The following is a 23,891-nucleotide window of genomic DNA, read 5'->3' on the forward strand; positions in this document are numbered from 1 at the left end:
CGCACAAAGCAGATGTTCTGCCACTGATTCTCATAGAATCATGGAATCATAGAATTGGAAAGGACCTCCTGGGTCATCTAGTCCAACCCCCTGCACTATGCAGGACACTCACATCCCAATCATCTACTGTAACCTGCCACCCCCTTGAACCTTCACAGAATCAGCCTCTCCATCAGATGGCTATCTAGCCATTTTCCCAAATGACAGATGCTCCATCAAGATCAGTGGAGCCTATTCAGACTGAAGGTGGGTCTCCATTGTCTCAGGTGGAGGGCTTTCCCATCACCCATGGCCTGGTCCTTTTAACCTGTGAGGCCTGTGACCGAACCAGGAACCTTCTGCCTGTCAAGCAGATGCTCCACCACTGAGCCACGTCCCCTCACCATATTGTGACCGGGATCAGCTCCTTTAACACCACCGACCGCCATCTACTGTAAGCAGCTGGACGAGAAGCTGTGCATGTGAATTTGCAACAGCAACGGGGGAGAAGGGAGAGAAGGAGGCTCCTTCCCTGTGAGTAAAACACCTGTCACACCTGCCAGGAGTCCTGCTAATTACGCAGCAACTTTATTATGCCCCACTTGGAAGAACAAACAATACTCGAAGTCACTGAAAAATGAGCAAGTGCCTGTATTTTTTCTCCCCTCTCCTCTTCTCCTTTTTGACAATAGATTAATGCAGCCGGAGCCAGCATTCTCCGGATGCTCTCGGAAGCGCTGAGAGAACTCAAATGACTTGAAGCCTCTCTTCTTTGTTACTCCTGTTCCATAATAAAGTAATTGTGCAATTAGAAATAGATTAGCGACAGCAGAGAGATCCTTTTCTTACCCACCCCCCTCCCTCTCTCCTTGGCGCAGGTAAAAGACAGGCCTTTTGAATGTGTTTGAAGTGTGAATGCGGCCCGCTCTTCCTCATCCAGCATTGACCTTCTGTTAGCCCCTGGCAGCTTCGACAAAACAGAAGAGAAACTTCTCCTGGCATAGATTTTTCTTCTCTGTGTTGTATGAATAAATTGCGGCTCCTTGATTAAGGCGCCAAGAAGTGTGTCTCCCCCCTCCCCCCCACCCCGAACTTGGCAGCGGATTATGCGTTTCCTGCAGGGCCCAGCCACTTGCCCCTCCTTCCAGATGCAAGCCGGATGCAGATGCCTGCAAACTGCATTTGTTTATTTAGATAATGCTACCCTACTTATCTCCCCGAGGGGAACCTCAAGTGGCTTCCCAAATCATCAGCCCTGCTTCCGTTTTGCCAACAAGCCCCAGTGACTCCTCAGGGCTTTCCAGGCAAGGAAGCTTAGAGATGGTTGGCTCTTGCCTTCCTCTACTCAGCAACCCTCTGTTTAGCTTTTAAGATGAGTGCCTCCTTTTCACCGTCACAAAAAGCACTCCTGTGAGGTTGATTTGGTCTCCCAGAGAGAGGACGGCTTGGCCAAGGTCATTGGGGTTTCACAAAGATAAAAGATTCTTTCCCTGCAAGCACCAACTCTTTCCCCTCCTGTTTTCTTCATTGGACCTTTCCTTCTCCCAAGGTCACTCAGCTAGCATTCATGGCAGCGTGGGAATTTGAACCTGGGGCTCGCAGGTCCTAGGATAGCACTCCATCCACTTCATCATGCAATCTGGCTGGCTGACAGAAGCAGCTGTAAAAGGGTGGATCAGTACCTGATAACCCCAGACCCAGGTCATTAGGGGTCATGCAAGGTAGAGGTCACACCCAAAATATGATTTAGTGCATTTTCATCCTATTTGCTCTCCAAGTGTGCTGTCAAGGTGGTGTGTGCTAAACAAAGTTTGTGCGGGGAACAGAACCTCCCATTTCCTGGTCCTGTCTTTCAATCACTCCATCAAGCTGGCTTTGACTTGGTCTATGCCTAATTGTGTACTTGCTTGTTGATGTGGCTCAGAACATCTGTACGATCAAGGGTGGAGATGGTGCGCATGATCCTGTGGCTTCAGTCCATGCCTGGGTGGTGCCCTGTTCCAGGCACTCTGTAGAGCTCTGGGTTTGCCCACAGGAATGAAGACTCAGGGCCAGCTGAGATGTGATAGGGCAGGCGTATGTCTTCTTCGCATGCCTGCTACGTTCATCATGTGTGTGTGTGCTCTTTTTTAAACCAGAAGGACACCTGACGTACCTGTGACACTGCTGTTTCCTCAGGCAGTTTCTCTTCTCTTTCATTCCATGTGAATTTATATTTGTGTCAAATGTTTCACTTGTCAGTTTGGGGGTATTGTTTGCAACGTGTACCCACGGAGACCAGTTTTCATAGGCACTGCATGCCTGCACATTTCTGCATCCACTTTGTGGAGGTCGTTTGGTCCCTTCAAGAACATCCAGTAGTGGTAAATAGTATAAAGTATAAAGTAATAGTATAAAGTCAAGGCTGCCTTGACGCTGCGATGGACTTCCAATGGTTTGTGAATTATTGGGCGCTGTCATGATCCCCAGACCGAGAATAACATGTTTGGGCTGGAGCTTGGACTTCATTCAGAACAAATTTTTCTCTGACTGCCTGCCCTTGATTTGTTAGGGGGCTATTTTAAGCAAAAACCAGCTCATGCCAATCTTTGCAATGGGTTGCTCAACCCTGTAGGGATATCAGGGCAAGAGGTGAACAGAGGGGATTTTCCATTGCTTGCCTCTGAGTAGCAACCCAGGCCTTCCTTGCTGGTCTCTCAGAGCAATTCCACCCCAGTGGCGCCACTCCGGGGCATGCTCTGCTGCTTCTTGTGTCCCCACAGGGGACATATATTGGTGACGGAGCTAGTCCGCCACTTCTGTCCCCGCGGGGGATGCAGCCGCAGTAGATAGATTCCACCATGCATGGCGACAGCAGGGGGTGGGGGGTGGGGAAGGGTTGCAGGAAGGTGGGATTGTGTGAGAATGCAACCCCTTTCCTGCACACACAAAAATGGCCCATTCAGCCCTTCAGTGCCACAACATGCCATGGAGTTGAATGGGGCATTTTTGACCCCTCCAGGCCAATGTAGGACAGGAAGGAGCCGGGCCTGGAAGGAGGATGGGGAGGAGCTGGGCTAGGTCCTGTTGGCCCTCAGATACTTTTTTTTTTCCAATTGAAATATTTTATTGTGATATCAAACAAAATATTCATACCTATCACTAATCCATAAATTCATCAATCTAACATTCAATCACAAATAAATACAAATATACATTCAAGACTTCTCTCCTAGTCCTAACAAATGAAATAGTAAACCTAAATCTGTGACATAACTATGCTTAGAACCTGCTGTTGCTATTACATATCTTCGCAAAGTCTGGATAGTTTTTTTTCATATAATTCCAAAACAATGTCCATTGCTTTGCATATTTTCCAAGATCGGGATCTTTGTAGATGGAAGACTATTTGGCAACTTTGCCAAATTGGCCCTCAGAGACTTAAGGGGACACAGAAGACATCTGCATTCCTTGGCGGCCTAAAGTGCACCAGGCCCGGGAGAGTCCTGCCCCGGTGGTAATGTCATGTGGAAGTGAGGGTTAGCCATAAAAGTAAAGGTAAAGGTATCCTCTGTGCAAGCACCGAGTCATGTCTGACTCTTGGGATGACTCCCTCTAGCGTTTTCATGGCAGACTCAATATGGGGTGGTTTGCCAGTGCCTTCCCTAGTCATTACTGTTTACCCCCCAGCAAGTTGGGTACTCATTTTACCGACCTCGGAAGGATGGAAGGCTGAGTCAACCTTGAGCCGGCTGCTGGGATTGAACTCCCAGCCTCATGGGCAAAGCTTTCAGACGGCTGCCTTACCACTCTGCGCCACAAGAGACTCTTAAGAGGGTTAGCCATGCTTCCATATAAAAGGTCCTACTGGCCTTTTTCACCTGTGCGGAATCGACCATCTTGGCTTCTGAGATCTGATGAGAATGGGTTAGCCTGGACCCTCCAGGCCAGGGTGGATTTCTTTACTGACTTCAATACGATTAAGTATTCTGGGCAAATGGCCTAATAAACCTCTCCAGTCTCTTCATGGTTGTTGTATGTTTGTCTCTAGGTCCTGTGGCTGTGATCAGTGGGGAAGAGGATTCTGCCAGCCCTCTCCATCACATCAACCATGGCATCACGGGTCCTTCATCTCTGGATGCTGGCCCAGATTCGGTCGTGATTGGCATGACCCGCATCCCCGTCATTGAGAACCCGCAGTACTTCCGGCAAGGCCATAACTGTCATAAGCCAGATACATGTAAGTGTGCTTCATGTTTTCCTTCCTTGTTTCTCCCAGGATAAGAATAGAACAGGTAAGAAGGGGAAAAGAGATTGGTCAGAAAGAGAAATGAACTGAGGGGGTTTAAGGAAATGGGGGTTGTGTGGGAAGAAAGTCGGTCTTGTATGGTCCAGAAACCAGAAGTGAATCTCGTGTCCTATTTAAAAAGCACAACATACACCTAGGCATTTCAGAAGGTCAATTGTTAGCAGCGTCAGCCCAAAACCACTTCCTCTAGTTTTGCGTTGACTTTCTGGAATCTTGAACAGGAGATCCCAGCGACAGAGAGCATAAAAGGGGCGCAAAGGCCTTTTTATCGAGGGTACAGTAAAAGGACCCTGACTTTGCTGACTTGGAATTCCACTCATGCGACATACATGGGCTACCATCGTAAAGAGCAACCGCCCCATAGGCTCCACAGGCCAGGACCCTCTAGAGGTCTTAGGACCAAAGTAGCAAGTCAATCTCCTCCATAACGGTTGTGCACAGAGACAACAAGAAACAAGAAACTGCACCATTCGTGATAATGAATAACAAAAATACATTATGCATGCAGACCGGAGAATCCATATGAGGTTAACGTTGATTGGAAGGCAGCGAGCCCAAACCGTTCCCTAAATTTCACAGATTCTGAAGATTATCCAAGGAGACAACTGTAGAAGAACACCCAAAAGTGCCAGGGATTTGTGTGCCTTTTATACTATAAGGCTCACATTTGTTTTTTCCCCATTAATAACCCTTCAATTGCTCTTCTCCCAAAGTAAGGGGCTTTGGGGGCATGTGTTTGGTGCCTAGCATGGGACCAACCTGCATTATCCAGTTTGCAAACAATAAACCTGCTGCTATGAAACCAACGGACCAATATGGACAGATTTTCACTACATTCTTATCCCGAATGGTTTATTTCTTGGTTCTTGTCCTTTTTTTTTAACATCGGTGCAAAAGGCAGATACATGTCCTTAAACCTAAACACAGAACTCTGCCCGGTGAAATCAAAACCTCTTTGCTGAAGGGGTAAATAATTCATTTCCTACTGACTACAAGAATTAAAAAACTCAGCCACCCTGGACTGTTGGTCCCTTCATCTCCTCAGCATTCCAGATTGTCCAGAATGGCTCCAAACCAAACCATATAAAAGGCTATGGCATCTCTCCCCTCCCTTTCCCCACACTGTCTCATGTGCTTTCCATTCATGTGCTTGGCATTGTCTGTGTTTCTTCCATCTATTCAGGACTGTGGGGAAATAAAACGGGATTATTTCTGTGTTCTTAGCACTGGGGAATATCTAGTTTCCTAAGGCCCCCATCAATGAATGTTTGCAGGTTCGTTATGGATCAAGGAGTCTAAGTTGAACATTCTTTAAGAAATCCATACTTACATGTGGCCAGAGGTTCTGTACTCTTTCAGTGCCACTGAAAGCTTCAAGAAATTTAATCCAATCTATCAACTAACTTCAGTTGATTTGGCTGTGCCAAATATTCACAGATTAAAATTCTGACTTGTTTTCGATAGGGCGATGATTTCTCTTGAAATTCACAGATGGTAGCTCTTTTCCCACCCTGAACTTTTTCGGGACCCATTTTCAGTTGAGTTGAATGTTCAGCACACATTTTAAAAGGGGGTGGTTGGGATGTGTTTGGGGCTCTGGTTTGCTATCGTAATGTGGATTTAAGGGGGGGGGCATTACTGTTGTTGGCCTTCCTTTCTGAGAATGAATGGTAGTGTATATTTGGTAAATTCTTAATTCTCTGCATGCTCTTCAAGATATTAAATGACCCCTTGTATTGACAAGCGCTATGCACATTTATTTAAACCACCTGCATTGGTAGTCGACTAAAAACTAATATTTTAGCAGCCGTACCTCTTTGGTTCATGTACCATTGCTTGTCCGATGTGATGCTTACCACGTAACTGCAGTGTGTGAACCATCTGCCTTCTCTTCCCTTTTCTGATACTTATGGCCCAGCAGAACCTAGTGGGCAAGGATTTCCTGGCCTCCTCCAGACCGTCATTATTGCATATGAATGTTCCCCACAAAAACTCCCTGAATACAGAGAGTTGAGCAGAAAGCTAAACCCAACCTTCTCCCTGCTGGGCTGGCTTCCTACAAAGGAGGACACTCCTTAGCTGAGACTAAAGCACCAAATTGGGGCTTTCATTGCAGTTCTGCTCCACTGGGCTGTACCGTGATGCTCACACCCATGTCACACACAACAATGCATTTTCTTGTTTTTCTCCAGGAAGGAGGCACATACTAAGTGATGTGGAGGGAGGGGGAGGGAGAGAGGTGAATCGGCAGAAGGAGACACGCTTCCTCAAGCAGCACCTGAAAAGTGCAGAAAGCAGTAACAAAAACTGGCAACGCGGGGCATTCCCTTGGCTGGGTCCCCAGTGAGGACATGCCATTGTTCTCTGCTTTGGAGTAAAGAAGGACACCCTGTGACCGGAAGACGTGGTCCCTATTCTGGTGGCATTTGCCCCAGGGAGCCCATGTGCCATAATTTTGGGCTGGGATCCAGGTGTTCAGATCTCGCTCTGACATGCAGTATGCTGGGCAGCCTCAGACCAGCCACTGTCCGCCAGTTTTACGTATCTAAGAAGGTTGTGGGTGGAGCAAAGTGGATGGGGAGGGGGTTCTGTTCACCACCCGGGGCTCCTTGGAGGACGAGAGGGATTAAAATGTATCACTGTGGCTACAACAGGCTTTCTCAACCAGAGTTTTGTGAAACCCTGGGGTTTCTTGATGGCCCTGGAAGGATTTCCTGAATGGGTGGGAGCTAATTAATTTTAAAATATATATTTAATTTTAAAAAAATATTTATCGGGTGAGATGACAATATATGGTCCTATCAACCCATACACCCCCTCCCAAAATGGCCAATGATGGGCCTGGAGGGGGTGGGAGGGGGAGGGGCCTTGGGTGGGCATGTCCACAGCTCTGCTTCCCAACCGTATTCTCCACAATCATCCCACTTCTGGGCTTCCTCAAAGCCTGAAGAACGTTTCAGGGATTTCTCAAGGGTTAAAATGTTGAGAAAGGCTGGGGTAGAGTTTTGAACTGAGACCTCAGAGAAGCAGATCTGAATCTTGCTGGGAGACTATGATCTCATCTCAATCGCTGACCCTAACCTACCCCACAGGGTTGTTGTTTTGGGGCTAGGATAGAGGATCAGAGAACGTTGTAATAAGCAGCTTCGAGTCCTCATTGTGGGCAAGGTCTGGTGTACATTTTAAAAAGCACAGTGTCAAAAAGCTTGAGCATAGCAGGCAGGAGACCCTTCCACAAAGGGGGGGGGCTTAGATCTCCACATTCTCTGCAGCTGAACTCTCTTCTTGGTGTGAACAGCACAAGAATTAACGTCTCCATTAAGGGCTTGTTAAACTGGAGTAATGTTTTCTGTGCACATCCCCCCCCCTTCCTTCCATAATGGAATGTTCCCCTCGGGATCACCCCGTTGTTTGAAATAGGCACTCTTGCTAGCAGACAAAGTCGAAGACTTAAGGTTTGTAATTTGGAGCGAGCCCATCAAACGGTGATGCCGCTTCAATCACCGGGGCAATGGGCTGCATCCACTTAATTGCGCCCGGCTCTGCCGTTGATTACAACGTGTTTATGTTGTTGGGTTTTGTGCAGAAGCCGTAGGTTGGTCTGACTAGGCAGAGAAAGCCAAGGAGCAACAGGGGCAAACGCAGCTTTTTAAAAAAACATCGATTTTTCCCATTTCTCTCTTGTGTTCCTTGAACGCACAAAGATTAGTGTTCTTTCTGAGCCATGCTGCCTTGGAATTGTTCTAGCTGTCAGCTGGAGCATTCTTCCAAGATACCACTCTCAGGTGACAGACATGAATTTAAGCAGCAGGTTATGGTTTCTTCTGCCTTGGAAATGGCCCTGTTGTTGTTGTTGTTGTTGTTGTTAGGTGCGAAGTCATGTCCGATCCATTGCGACCCCATGGACAATGATCCTCCAGGCCTTCCTGGCCTCTACCTGGAGTCCATTTAAGTTTGCACCGGCTGCTTCAGTGACTCCATCCAGCCACCTCATTCTCTGTCATCCCCTTCTTCTTTTGCCCTCGATCGCTCCCAGCATTAGGCTCTTCTCCAGGGAGTCCTTCCTTCTCTTGGGATTATCAGAGACCTGATACAGCCAAGGGGAATGTTGGGACAGTTCAGAAGGGAAGACTGTGTAAGTGAGGGCTGAGGGAATCATAACTTTCAGGGCGAAGTTTGCATAGTTCTGGGCTGGGTTGCCAGTTGTCACTCGTTCTGTTCTGCACTCGGCTGGCAGCCTTGCAGCATTCATGGTTTGGTTCCAACGGCCCACTGTGAACTTGTGCGATGGCCATTTGTGTGGATGTGCTCACAATGCACATTTTCATACATGAATCATGTATCCCAAACTTATTTCAACCTGTATTTCCATAGTACTTCAGCACAATAATCTGTATCTAAATCCCTAACCAATGTTTACCATATATGTAATCTGAGACACACCAATGAAAAAGAAGCAATCCCAATGGCCAGCACGGACAACTTGGAGCAGAATTGCTTGTTGTGCATAGGGGTGTACACTTGAGTGGAAAATAAATCAGAATGTAGCAGTTTCACATCAGCTCTGGGATATTCCAAATGACCCCAAACACCCTGAAGTTTCTTGAATAAGGGAAAAAAATATCTCTTGGAATTTCAGGAATGTTTGGGTTTCCAGCACCAGGAGTGAAGAAGTAGAGAGACGGAGTTGCTCCACCAAAGAGCTATTTGGCAGTATTTCACTGCCTTTAAATTTTAAAGGGCTATTATTTTCTGTGGGGGGGTTAGAAAATAGTGGCCCTTTAAAATTTAAAGGGAGGGAAAGGCTGTAAACAAGTTTCTGTCTCTGCCTTTCTGCTTCTGCTGCATCTGAGGGTAGTGGGGAGATGGAGGGGCAGTTACTAAAATGTTCCTGAATTTTCAGGACCTGAAAAATCTAACTGAAACAAAGAATCTTGAAACGTAAGGGGAGTGTCAACATTTCAGAATAATAAAAGGAATGCCCTGCTCACATCTAGATCCAAAATTAATTTGAGAACTTTTGTTTTGCACACCCCTAATCGTAGGGGAAACAGGATACATTCCAGGGTATCATTTTATCTAGAAAAGTTTAAGGACTAGAGTTTTTAAATAACATAAGATGGGATCCTGGGAGCTGGGAATTCTGCATTCAGTTCCATATTGCTTGTATCAAGTCTTAAGGAAACGAGCAGCAGATACCAATTATACAAATGGGCTGTCCAGGGGTGTATCTACAATATGTGCTTGTGCCGTGGATAGATTTTGGTTTTTTCTTCTCACTCATAATTTGGGTCTTAGACAATCATTCTGGAGTGATAAATCCATGAATGGCAAACAGCTTGGCTACTGATATTTGTGATTTCGCTACTATTAATTGCTTTCATAAATGTATTATATAGAACTGATATTTGCAAGGCCTACCCTGGAAAAGAGAGCTGAGTTGGGCATGTACATGGAAGTTTGATCTACATTTGGGGTCATTTTTGTCTTTTAAATTGCTCTTTTCAAAGTTCTCCATCGTATTCTTAGCCCTCAACCAAGACCATAATGTGAGGACACCGCCCCCTCCTCCAACTGACACCCTCTTATTTTGGACTTAGTTGCTTTTTATGGCCTCAGTGCCAAGGGGATTTGAAACTTGGGGAGTCTCATAAAGCCATCACACTGGAAACTCCCAGGGACAGGAGAAGAGGGGTATTACAGACTGATTAAGTGCAATCTCCCCCACCTCTCAATAAGACTTTTCAACACTGGGATATCCCAGCCTACCCCAGCCAAGGAAGTTGCTGTTACATGAACAATTAACCAGTGCTGATTTCTCCTTTGTTCTTTTTAAATTCAATCAAGTCATGAACTCATGCTCCATCCTGTTTCAGGAGCTATTCTGACTCACCCAAACTTTTGTTTCCTTGAAGATCTGGCAACCTTCAAATCCCATCTACCCTGGGAATCTTCTGCCCATAAAAAAAGGACCCCGGGCACCAACAAGTCATTCCTCAGATCCCTGTCCCAGTTCTTTACTAAGAACTTAAAAAGGTTGAGAAAGCTACGACGTTACAGGATATATAAACATAGTTCATTTGAATTTTATTTGTGGAGCTCAAATATATAAAAATATTGACAAACAATAAAAACAGCACAGAGTGACCCTTTTTCTATAGGCACACATATACAAGTTAGTTATATCTTAACATCCAAAGACCTAATGCATTTTGACTCGTGCAGGTCTTTTTCAGAGGTCAATATGAAGCACACACAATTGCTTTAAAACTCACAGAAATATGATATGGAATATGTTTTTATATCATCTTTCAATCACCAGGGAGGTAAACCAACATCTATATTCAAGGGAAGGTTCCTTGCATATCCACGGGATGTTAAAAGTTCTTATACAAATCCTGGCTCTTTCAAAGGGCTGCCTTCAGTAACCTTCCCTGGTTTTGAACAAAGCCTGCTGTGTGTTACTGTGTGCCAGTCATATAAAGTTGTCGCTTTCTCAACCTTTTTAGGTTCTCAACCCTATTCCAGGTTGGGTTCCCCCGCCCCTTTTTGTTTGGTTCAGATGAGCAGCTGTGTTAGTCTGAAATAGCACAATACAATCAGAGTCCAGCAGCACCTTTAAGACCAACAAAGATTTATTCAAGGCATGAGCTTTGTTGGTCCTAAAGGTACTACTGGACTCTGATTGTATTGTGCCCTTTTTGTTTGTTTGCTTGTTGGTTCCTAGTTCTCTAGTGGTTAGAATGCTCCTTTCCGAGAACTCCTGCCGTACCTTGCAGGGGTGTTTTTCTCCTTGCTTAGATGGCTCCTTGCTCTGCTTCTTGAATTTCAGTTTCTGCTCCTGGACCTTTCCAGACTCAAGCTAAGCATTTCAGATCATATATCCCTTTCTTAAAATGTCACAGTTTCCTCCCTCCTACCTTTTAAAAGTATGTCTTTATGTTGGGCAGTATGCATGCCTGTGCGTTTACTTAGGAAGTTTGTTCTCAGGGGCCCAGTTTAGGTTCTGCACATTTTTATTGGTTTTATTGTATTGTGTATACAATACAATTATTTGTTTGTGTTTATCATCACTCTCTCTCGTGTTCTTTGTACATTTATGTTGGGGTATCGCTACTGAGTATACATAGGCCAAGGGTTTCTGGAACCCTTTCCTGGAACCCTTTAGAAAGCTAACTTTCTTTTCTTTAGTCCAGTTTGGTAACAATAAGAAAAGGGAGTTGACCAAAATTCTATTTTGCACAACTGTCACGGGGAGGCATAACCTGGCCAAGCATGCTTACTCCTCCCTGTCTGTAGCATTCCCAGCTGGTTAGTTAGCCTCTGTTGCCATTCCTTTTCCAAGCAGGAGGACACACTGATCTAGGCTACTGAGCTGGAATGAGGAGAGCGGCCTGTGTATGCTTAATGTGCGATTAATAGTAGATCAGCGTGATATAGATTTCTGCCACCTTCTATACCAACAAACATTGCTTCTCACTCTGTGGGGAAAGGGACAGCAGAAATGACTGATCTTTATTCCAAGTTGCTTAGTTCAGCATAATGGAACTGCAGACGAAATATGGAAAATGGCTTTTTGCTTCCGAAACAGGAGAGCATCTTGTGTGCAATAGGCCCGTAGTTGTTTCTCCAGTATCCTTATAAACATATAAATCTGCCTTTTGCTATGGGTCTCTCTAGCTCAGCATTGTCTGCTTTGATTTAGCAGCAGGACTCAGACAGAGAAGCACATCTCCCAATAATCCTTGTCAGAGGTCATTTCCCTGGAGGCTCCAAGGACTGAATATGGGACCTGCGACACACAAAGTGGGAGCTCTGTCACCAAGGGAGAGGACCGTTTTCCTCTGTAATGAAAGCTCTGCGAGGAGGTGGGGCGAAATTAGGATCTGGATGTAGCTGATGTTTGCCAATTCGATTTGGGCTTTAATCTTGAGGCTGGTTTGTTTTTTATGAACTCTAGATCTCATTTCCCTTCTAGAATTCAGAGAGAGAGATTGCATTTATATATATGCATCATCATCAGCAGAACATAGAACACAAGATTTAACAGAAGTTACAATTAAAATGGAATTAAAATACAGTTAAAGAAATGCTAACCTGAAGACACAGACACATTATATATATTCTACAATGAGTTTGGCCTTGAACATAATTCTGGTCTAGATTATCATGGCATCCAGGCATCCTTATGCAGTCTAGGCTCTGTGTACTTATGGGACCACTTCTCCCAGTAATACAGTGATACAAAGCAAGTAATGTATGGATTTGGGCTTTCACCCTCACTGAACACAAATTGAGCCTCACTAAAGTAGCCATGAAGATTTAGATCTGGGGTCCAAGTGAAGAGAAATCAGCAGAAAAGTATGTGGCATTATTCCCAAACTGAGGCCTTTTCCTCAAATCCCTGCACTCCTCAAATTTCATCACAAAATCTCTAAGAATTTCCCTATCTGGAGCTGGCCTGGTCCCAATAATTCTTCCCTTTAAGGCCTGGAAATGGCCCTGCTTCCTCCCCTTGCATTTATTCACAGAAACTGAAACCTGGAATATAGTGATTGCCTAGCAACAGCTCCTGAGAGAATCGGTATTTTTTTTAAGTTACATATACTCCTCTAATTGTTTTTGGGGTCTTAAGCTCCTCCCATAGACAGGGGCCACAGGCGGCTATTAGGAAATCGAATAGAATGGGGAAGAGCCTCCAATTCTAAGCTGCCAGAATAACATGGGCTGTGAGCATGTTTGGCTGTTTGAAGTTTATGAAAGCTGATGTTGGAAAGGTGCAAAGCTCTGTAGTGGTCCCTTTTATTCAGACAAACCCATTGGGAGATTTTGGTTATGATTCACCCATCAAACACAACACCAAGGTTGAAAATCCAGTCATTGGAAGTGGTTGGAGAATCACCCAGGGGGCTGGTTCATAGAGAATAACACCAATAAAATTGAGTATAAATAGCATCTCTCTACAGTGATGTATAACATTGCCTTTAGAGCGGAGGGGTTGGAAGACCTCTCAACTTACTCAAGTCCACCAGAGCCCCCATGAAAGGGAGACCAAGCTTGGCACAACCAACATCCTCCTTTGGAAGAAGTTTTGGACAAGAGGTAGATTGGGTGCAGGAGGAAAAATTTGCCAAGGACCCGAACCAATTAGTTTGACCACTGTTTTTCCCTCCTAATGTTTAGCTATGATCTCCTGTAACATACGTCCATTAGATCTTAGTAGTGGACCCGAAAGACTGAGGCAGCTGTTTCAGGGAAGTGTAGCTCTTTAGTGAGCTCAGTGGGTGGGTGTGTACATGGATCCCAGCTCTTTTCTGGCAGGTGTCCCAGAGCCCACATTAGGGTGTGTTGCCTCGTCCAGGTCGTGGTACCCGCAGGAGCTCCCTTCACTTTCGAGATCTTGGAATGTCCAGTGGGAAATGATTCTTTTCTGAGTTAGTCACTGGGGAAAATATTCCCTGGAGGGGGGAACCAGCAAACATCCAGTCTGCTTTCTCTTATTTATCTCTGTGAGGTAGGATGCTGCCTGACTTTAGGAGGAACGCCTTCCTGTTCAGCATCAGCAGCTCTCTCCTTTCCAAAGCAGAAGGGCTGAATTGCTTGGCAAATGGCTTGCATCTGTTTCTGTGTCAAGTATTCCCTGGACACGCCTTAGGGCTAGCTCTGGTGGCTTCTGCTGGCTCCCGCATAGCCTCAGCCTCAGCCAAAGAGCAGAGTTCACTGCAGGGGGAAGTAGACATCCTTCCAAAGAGTGTTTTTTATGACCTCATTTATTACATTCTGCCCCAGCATAATTGCATATTCCAAGTTGGTAATTACACATATTCACACTAATCGAGTAATTATATTTAATTACACAAAACTGTAAATACGTGGTAATCCGCACCAAAAAAAAAAAGGACTTTATGGGGGAGGGGGAGGAAACCTCAGCGTCTTGCTTGGTAAAGATACAACAGCAGATTATACATGTAGTGCATCCCTTTCTTGTTATAGTGCCAGCATTGACCAGGGTGCAAAATTCCTACCTGGCACTAAGAGCTAGAGTCAAGCTCCCTGTAAGGGGTTCCAGAGGAGACAAAGGTGCAGCTGGAAGAGGACAGGCATGTGTATTGAAGAACAGAATGGATGCTGAAGGCCATTCATTGGGTGATGCTGAGGAAGGACCCATGGCTTTCCTGAGTGGCAAGACAAGAGAAGGCAGATGTGTCTTTGTTTGACCCATTGTTGGTTGATTGGCCCCATGGTATCACCTGACTTCCCATCCAAGAGAATACTCCACCAGCAGTCAAGTGATTTCCTGCATGAATCAGGCACTTTGCAGGAAGCCAATATCCACAAAGCTCCTAGTTCAACATGGGTGGTGCTACTTTAGAAGTTTATCATTATTCTTGCTAATAATGTAAACAGCCACCAGGCTAGTTAGCCTAGACAAGGGTGAACTCATCAGAGCTTGGAAGTTAAGCAGGGCTGGCCATGGTTGGTATTTGGGTGGGAAACCACCAAGGAAGACCTGGTTGCTACGCAGAGGAAAGCAGTGACAACCCACATCTGCTCATTTCTTGCCTTGAAAGCCCCAAGGGCATGCAAGCAGAAGTTGTGCAAATGGGTTTGAGTTGGGCCTAGTCAACGCCTGGATGGGAAGTCTCCTGGGAATGCTATGTGTGCTATCTTAACTTCCATCAAGGAAGGAACTTGGGATCTCCACATAATAAATAGAACAGAAAGACCCTCAGTGAAGAACTAGATATTGACAACCAAGCTGCCTTGAAGGACCTCTTCACCATCACTACTGATCTCCTGGAATGGGTAGATGTAGGGCAGGGATCCCCAGCCTTTTTCAGCCTGCAGGCATCTGTAGAATTCTGGCATAAAATGGCTTCCACATGACACGTAGCTAGTCACAAAATGGCTGCTGCAGCTTACCTTCCATCACAGAGTAGAGATCTTATGCAGATCAGATCTCATATAGCCATTCTGAAATGTGGATGTCCACTTTCTAAAAATGATTAGCAGGTGCCACAGGGCCCAGGGGAATCATGCTGGGGGACTCCCAATGTAGGATGTAGTCTATAACTACTATCAGATACAATGTTGGGTCAAGAGAGTCGGTGCTCTTTTGAACTGTGTTTCTATTCTATATACACCTCTCTTGGGGAGTTGGTCTTTTTGCTTTTTCATATCCTGGGGGAATTTAGCGGATCTTTGCCTAGCAGGTAAATACAGGGAAAGAGTAATTTGCAGCCAAGCATGTAAAGGGGCAGGGGGGTAGGAGAGGAAGCTCACACACTCAAGACTAATAAAGAAATTACTAGCATCCTACATTATGAATTGGATGAATTTTTAATAGCCAGGAATGTGGCTTGATTTATAATGCATCGGTCCTCAGCCTCCAGAGTCCATTGCCGGTTAATAAATAAATGACAGGCCCCTTGTATTAAAAGTATCAGTCATTTTGCATCACTGCTCTGTAATTTATGTGGGCTATCTACAGCTGACTGGGGCATCTCTGGGGACAGACCAAGCACCACCTGAGTAGGACGAAGGGGAAGGGAGCAGACATTAGCACCCCCCTGGGAGGGCGGCCTGGAGAACGAGGAGGCATGAGATCCGAAGTGGGTGGGGAGAGCAGCATGGAACACTGTGCCACGAGGGAAGCTTGTGGAGGGAGGGTGGTACTTGTTGCTCTCCAGCAACACTACTGTGAATGGGGAAAGATGGTACTGCAACTCTCTAGTCAGCAAAGGTGTCCAAGGCAGCAGTGAGATCCAAGAGCATAAATGCCTCGGGTCCAGACTTAAGCTGTTTCACCCGATTAAGGCACAAGACCTGCCTTTCCCGTCTGTCATTCTGTTCCCACCAGTATCTGACCTGATGCCCACTAGTGCCACACGAAAGCAGTGGCTGTTTGACCTCTGCTCCAGCATCCGGCACTCAGGGGTCTGCCGCCTTTGTACATAAAGGATCTAGTTAAGGATTACAGCTAATATCTTTAAGAAAAGGAACAAAAACCACCTTGATACATTTGTTCAGTCCAGTTTTTTTCAATGCCGTTGGTGAATAGCTGTCATCACATCATTGTGGAGGGAAATTGTGGGGCATAAAATGGAGCAGCAAGGGGAAGGCTCAGAGGTCAAGCATCTGTTTTGCTTGGGAACAGGATCAGAGGATCAGTCCTCTTTAAACTTCATTTAAAGGGATCAGTGAGTCGATGATGCTGAAGACCACGAACTGAAGACTAAGGAAGTTGGTTGACTCAGTAGAAGGCTGCTGTGTATGTTTGTGGCTGGCACTTTTGACGTGCTAATGCTGCCTTATTGTGCAAAGGCTAGGGGACAGAATGATCTTTATTGCTATCACGATAACGGGGACCAGTGATAGATTGAGCAGAACGACCCTGAAGATCTCTGCTGCTATTCCGCAGTTTCCCTCCTTCCCTTGGGGATTTCCATTGAATGGCGGAACTGTGGCGAATCGGTGGGACTTCTCACCGGCCCAAAAGAGAAAATTTGAGCGACACTCCCCCCCACCTTGCCTGCTTGGGGAAGAGAGCTTTTATTGCCTTATTTATTACATTTCCCTGTAGTAGCATAAATAATATCCTCTTAATAGATATGGGCCTTTATGAATAATACAGAGGCCACTGACTGAATAAATGCAATGCCTTCTCAATACATTGGATCTTCAGTGTCAAGGACTATTAATGATCTTCCCGAGCTCTTCCTCTGCTGTGGGCTATTACAGACTCCGGGGATGGAAAGCTGTGATACATTTGGGGCTATGGATACATGGGGGGGGGGAGAGAGAAATAACACTAATGCGCTATTCAATCACTCTGTTCGCTCTGGGAAATTTGCGTGGAAGGAGGTATCGTTTGTATTTGCTCAATGTCCCCCTCCCCAGTCCGTGCCTTCTAAATGCATCTATTGTTTTATCGGCATCGCTTATAGCCTCCCTTCTCACTGAGACTCCAGGCGGAGTACGCGGAGCGAGCCGTACAGTAGGCAAGGTCGCCGGGTGAGGATAGCAGAAGTGTGGAAATGGAGCTGAAACCAAGGACATGCAATAAAGCAGCCCATTGACTAATGTAGAAGTCACATTGTTGGATCATGCATACTGCTGCAAACAATATGTACTGTGCATAGTCCACGTCCTTTTCCGCAGCATCATTCTGAACCAATGGGGAGGGGTGCCAAGTGCAGCAGGGGTCTCTTTCTTTTCTTGAACCGGGGGGGGGGCACAAAGGATTGAAGACAGCAGAGGAGAGGGAAATAGCAAGAGGCAGATCTCTGCTGAGATAAGTTGGGGCTCCTGGAGTGCAGTCACTTTAAGGGAAGTCTTGCAACTGGGAACCAGGAAGTCTTTGAACTGACATTCTGGCCAATCATGGATGATGGCAGCCTAACCAGAGATCCTGCTACAATGCTGTATAACCAATCAGATTTAATTATGGGATGATATCCATTAGAATGATGAATAAATCTGTGAGGAGGGGTCTTGCAAGCAGTTCCACCTGGTTGCAAAAGGGGTCCATCGTCTTGGGTTGTGCCTATAAAACTAACGATAAAAAAGGGAAATGTGTTTGTCTCAAGTCAAGTCTATGGGGAAGAGAATTCCTTATTACCTTCGTGTTTGTCGTTTCTAAGATGTTATCCAAATCTTTGTCAAGACCCAGCTTCTGATCTGTGCAACTTACAGGTGTGGTCAAAAGATACAGGTGTGGCTTAGATATCTTTCAGAAGAGGTTAAACAGATGGGTAAGTCTATCCATTGCAGGATGAATGCATGAAATGGCCTGATCCTGAATCCGACTGGCAGTCTGTCTAGCTTCTTTCTGTCCACTGTAACTGGTAGAGGCTCCCCAGGAATCTCAGGCTGAGGAAGGATTTCCCCCAGCCTACCTGATGTCCTTTCACTGGAGGTGTTAGGGAATCAAGTTGGAACCTTCTGCAGCGTCAATCCTTGGCTCTGCCCATGTTCTGGTGGTGAAGACCAGAAAAAGGTCCCCTTCCCCCCTGATCGGTGGGCACTTTGGCTACAAGCATTTTGGCTTGCAACAATGACATCTGTGGTCCAATTGATCCAATGAGGCTCTTCCATGCTCGACAGATTTTACAGCCTTCGTCAGCAGGATGGTGGGGTTGGGGAGGGGGGGAGAGATACTACCAAATAAAGGTTGGCACACTCACAGTGGCTACTATTAAACTATGTCAAAAATCTTTCAACAGCAAACAACACAATTGATTGTCATTTAGCTCACATTGTTTATCCTGTGTTTGCTTTGTACCTCTAACCTTTTTGGGTTTTTTGACAACTAAGTATAGGATTTCAGGGCTGGATTATGTTAGGAGTGCAGTTTAAGAATGACAATGATGCACAGGGAAGGAGATTTGTCCGAGACAGAAGGAGGGGGAAGATGCGTGTAACTTCTGCTCTTTGTCTTGAGAAAGTGCAGTGCCAAAATTTTAGTGTCAAACTGCATCTTGGCTAGAGATGCTGCTTTGGGGGCGGGAGGGGTTAGATCTGTGTCCTTTTTGGAATGGCCTTTCTTATTTCAGGAGATTGCTTAGATAGCATCATCCCATTCATGTTACGGCCCTTGTTTGCTTGTCACTGCTCTGTGAAAGAGACATGCTAAGCATGGGGAAAATATTGATGGAAAATATTGATGAAGCAGTAACAGATCAGAGGAACAGCAGCGGGGAGCAGGTACGAAAAGAGATGCGCTTTCTTGAAAGTGGCATAAAACGCTGTTAATTTGTAGCCGGCCTGCGGCGATACCCAGAGGGTTTTCAAGGCACGAGGGAAACTTGAGCAGGCCTCTTTGTGGCAGACCTGGACTTCCTTGGTCATCTCCCATCCAAGTACTGACCTGGGCTGATCCTCTGAAATCTCAATAAAACAAAATCAGAGTCCAGTGGCACCTTTAAGACCAACAAAGATTTATTCATGGTGTGAGCTTTCGAGTGCTTGCACTGGACTCTGATTTTGTTTGGTTGTGCTGCTTCAGACCAGCATGGCTACCCACTTGAATCTACCTCTGAGATCTGTCAAATTAGCCTGGGCAGCCAGTTTAGGGTGTTCTCTGCTGCACACGTTTTGCGGCAGGCTACATTGGCCTCGTCGAATCTTAGAGTTGGAAGGGACTTCCAGGTTCATCTAGTCAACCCCCCTGCAGAATGCAGGAAATTCACAACTAGTTTCTTTCCTTGAATTCTTTTGTGACTGTAAGCTGGGTGCCGAGGATCCCCTTTGGAATACAAGGCACTGAAATGTACACGAGCCAATTAAGATGTAGCGCACCGTGTTGGGAAACACTTTTGCATTTCCCTGGGGAGCACAAAATACAGTCTTGGTTTTGGGAGTTTCTGTGCAGCAAGTGTGGCACCTTGTCTTAGAAACCCAGAATCCATTCATTGGACAGCTTCCTTGCCTAGTGGTTACAGCTGTTGCAATACCCTTCTCTGTTTAATGTGTTCCCACTAGGGTTGTGGGCGGTGGCGTCGGAATTGGCAGTTCCAAGATTTCCCACTGTTCCCGTTTGGTTTAGCAAGGCCTCTTTAATTAATGACGCTGTCTCGGAACTTGGCTGATACTTCGATTTTGTGAGCTGTTTTTAATAAAACTTCTGCAGTTTTTCCCCCAGACGTTGCACCTCAAACCTGGACTCAGCTTGTAAATCTCCCAAGATACTCTCGCTCTCCCCAGTGTTTTCTGTCCTGTGTACTTTTTATTTCTTCCTCCCCAGCATCCCCTGGGACAGGCGCCCGGAGAGACAGGCATTTCCGCCCACTCAGAAAACGATAGGCTCTAAATTCTGATGGAGTCACTGGTGCCAAGAAAACAACCAGTTAAGCAGCAGCAGCAGCAGCAGCAGCTTGATAAGCCTGTCTCCCCACAAAAGGCAGAGGAGGCTGTTTCGGGTTTAGTACATTATTGCAACATGCTCATTAACACATTATTGATCTCCAGCATCTTAATTAGAAGGGCAAAAGATTAAATGGAACCCAAATGGCTCCAGACTAGTTAGAGCAGGGGTAGTCAAACTGCAGCCCTCCAGATGTCCATGACTACAATTCCCATGAGCCCCTGCCAGCATTCGCTGGCAGGGGCTCATGGAAATTGTAGTCCATGGACATCTGGAGGGCCGCAGTTTGATTCCCCCTGAGTTAGAGGTTAGCTTTTCCCCATCTTCTGAGCATGCAGGAAGCAGCTTTCTAGAGTGCCCAGGGGTGGGGGTGGGGGTGGAGATTGTGTTTTCATGAAGTCTGTGCAGAAGGAGGTAGAATCATGGAGTTGGAAGGGACCTCATGGGTCATCTAGTCCAACAGCCTTCACTATGCAGGACACTCACATCCCTATCGCTCATCCACTGTAGCCTGCTGATTTCACTTTGCATATGTTGGGCTATGTTCAAGTTGGCACTAAACTCAGCTTTGCATTGGGTTTTCCCCAAACTATGCATGCTCAGAGGAACACTGTAGAGCAGGGGTAGTCAACCTGTGGTCCTCCAGATGTTCATGGACTACAATTCCATGAGCCCCTGCCAGCAAACCAGAGCTTTGGGCTTGGCCACTGACTCACAGGCATTATGTAGGCAAAAGCTACTAAACTCCATGGATCAATTTCAACAGGTAGCCAATCTTCTTAGATGTGTTGCTCATGCAGACCAACACCCAGCAGGTGGAGTCGCTGATCTTTTCACCCCAGAGGACTTTGGGAGTGTCAAGGAGAGATTCAGGACTGAGTCTGTATTTTTCAGATCTTCTTATAGACCAGATTGGGATGGGGGAAGTCCAGGTTGCCCTATAAATGTAAAACGTGAATTTGGAGCAAACTTCTCTATGGAATGCCAAGGGAAGCCGCTGCAGCAAAAACTCGTCCCTCCCAGCTTTTCTTTGCAAATTATGTCTTACTAGTTTCAAAGCCCATTTATAAAAATGGGCTTTGAAAGGGGAGAAGGGGGAAGGGTAAGGGACACGCTCCCATCCCCCCACCCCCTCTCCCAGAGCCCCCCCCCAAATGCGACCCCGCGCTCCTCCCTGCAAAGCCGAGACAGAACACCAGGCCCACTCACCGGCTTCGCGACGCTCCTGTCCCTTAACGGCGCAGCCATGGCCCTGGGGATGCCAGAAGCCCAGGGCGGCCTGCAGAGGCGGCGGCCACATGGGCTTCTGGTGGGGCCAGCCATTTCCTCGCCGCCGCATCCAGCATCCAGCCTCTCGCCGGCGCCAGAGGCCAGCGGAGCCCCCGCCAGGCGTGCTGCATGCGGCTGCTTCGCGCCTCCCACCGCATCAGGCCGGCGGCAAAGGAGCAACGGAGTTGCTATGGCGGGGAGTTGGAGGGACCAAAGGAGCAAAGGAGTTGCTCCAGCAGGGAATTGGAGGGACCAATTGGCAGGCGCTTTGCAGGCTGTGTTAAGATTTGCACATCTATACTGCATGTGATTAAATGCTATCCATTTGGCAAACTGACAAGTGGATTCACATCTACTGTACACTCACTATGGTGGTAGGGGAGTAGATCATCGAGGAGCAAAGGTTTAGAGACATTTAATGAGGTGTAACCCATAAATGTCTCCCAAAGTCACCATTTGTATCCCATCAAGTTTCTTATTGTGAACCCGTAGAGTTTTCGAAGCAGAGACGTTTAGAGGTGCTATGTAGTTACCTGACTTCCCAAGTACTAACCTGTGTTGATGCTAATTAACTTCCAATATTTGCCCAGATCAAGCTAGCCTGGGCCACCAGGCCAGGGTATACATGTTTATGTGAAAAATGCCTTGTCCAGAGATCCCTCCGGGATCCCTTAACAGAGATCTTTCACTTTCAAGGCAAGAAGCAGAAGTGGTTTGCCTGAACCTTTCTTCTTCAGAGACTTCCTTGGTGGTTTCCCTTCCAAATTCTGGCTTTGTTTAGCTGCCAAGACCTGATGAGACTGGGCTGTATCACACTGCCTCCCCTCCCAAAAGAGTTTCTAGCATCCCATGGAAACCCTGCAACTTCTACTTTGGTGAGGGTCTAAGAAATCCTGTGAAGAAGTCCTTCTTCCCTGTTAACAGAACTCCATTTCCCACAATTCCTTGAGGATATTCCATTGTAGAAACTTTAAGAATTCTGGCAATGTTCATTATTTGCTTTCATTACTTGATGTTTCGCCAGCAGTGAATGTGTCAGCATACTTTTCTCAGTTTTTACCTTGTCGCTTTGATGGTCATGTTCTTCCCAACACTATGGTTTGGAGACAAATGCATGATATAGATAATTCTCTGACATTCGGAGTCCTCACCCCCCCCCCCAAATCCATAACCTCCCACATATACCCCGGATTGGTTAGGGGGTAATGGATCTTGCTAGACATAGCAATATGTTCAGCCAAGTTTACTATTAAAACAAAATGACTGGCTTAGAATCATAGAATCATAGAATCATAGAATCATAGAATCATAGAATCATAGAATCATAGAGTTGGAAGGGGCCATACAGGCCATCTAGTCCAACCCCCTGCTCAATGCAGGATCAGCCCAAAGCATCCTAAAGCATCCAAGAAAAGTGTGCATCCAACCTTTGCTTGGAGACTGCCAGTGAGGGGGAGCTCACCACCTCCTTAGGCAGCCTATTCCACTGCTGAACTACTCTGACTGTGAAATTTTTTTTCCTGATATCTATCCTATATCATTGTACTTGAAGTTTAAACCCATTACTGCGTGTCCTCTTCTCTGCAGACAACAGAAACAGCATCCTGCCCTCCTCCAAGTGACAACCTTTCAAATACTTAAAGAGGGCTATCATGTCCCCTCTCAACCTCCTTTTCTCCAGGCTGAACATTCCCAAGTCCCTCAACCTATCTTCTTAGGACTTGGTCCCTTGGCCCCAGATCATCTTCGTCGCTCTCCTCTGTACCCTTTCAATTTTATCTACGTCCTTCTTGAAGTGAGGCCTCCAGAACTGCACACAGTACTCCAGGTGTGGTCTGACCAGTGCCATATACAATGGGACTATGACATCTTGTGATTTTGATGTGACGCCCCTGTTGATACAGCCCAAAATGGCATTTGCCTTTTTTACCGCTGCATCACACTGCCTGCTCATGTTTAGTTTACAATCCACAAGTACCCCAAGGTCTTGTTCACACACAGTGTTAGCTAGAAGCGTATCTCCCATCCAGTAGGCATGCTTTTCATTTTTCTGACCCAGATGCAGAACTTTACACTTATCTTTATTAAATTGCATCTTGTTCTCATTTGCCCATTTTTCCATTGTGTTCAGATCTCGTTGAACTCGCAATTTGGTGTCATCTGCAAACTTGATGAGTAGTCCCTCCACCCCCTCATCTAGATCATCTTTAACCGCTCCTGCGGAGCGGATAAAATAAAGCCCTAAGGGCTACTGGGGAGGAGTTAGGGCGGGCTCTGTCCGTGATAAAAACTCTCGCAGCGGCGAATCAGGAGCCGCGAAGCGGCTCCTGATTTGCCGCTGTGAGTGCCACTCTTGGCCCAAGCGGCTGATGGGGAGGCGCACGAAGCGCGCCTCCCCATCAGCCGCTTGCCACCACCTCGCCCGCCAGGGACTCCTTCCCAATGCCCTTGGGAAAGGAGCAGTCCCTGCTCCTTTCCCGCCACCCCCCC

The 23,891-nt window shown here is 46.4% G+C and overlaps 1 protein-coding gene across 5 annotated transcripts in view; it reads left to right on the top strand.

Moving 5' to 3' along the window:
- Window positions 1-23,891, top strand: part of NTRK3 (neurotrophic receptor tyrosine kinase 3) — a 373,642-nt gene that overhangs the window by 226,270 nt on the left and 123,481 nt on the right. For all 5 annotated transcript variants that reach the window (XM_077317432.1, XM_077317434.1, XM_077317437.1 and 2 more), the window contains exon 12: window positions 4,010-4,198. In XM_077317432.1, the coding sequence (XP_077173547.1) occupies window positions 4,010-4,198 (189 nt within the window). The remainder of the gene's footprint in view (window positions 1-4,009; window positions 4,199-23,891) is intronic.

This window comes from Paroedura picta, chromosome 18 (genome assembly GCF_049243985.1).
Source record: "Paroedura picta isolate Pp20150507F chromosome 18, Ppicta_v3.0, whole genome shotgun sequence".
NCBI classification, from domain to species: Eukaryota; Metazoa; Chordata; class Lepidosauria; order Squamata; family Gekkonidae; genus Paroedura; species Paroedura picta.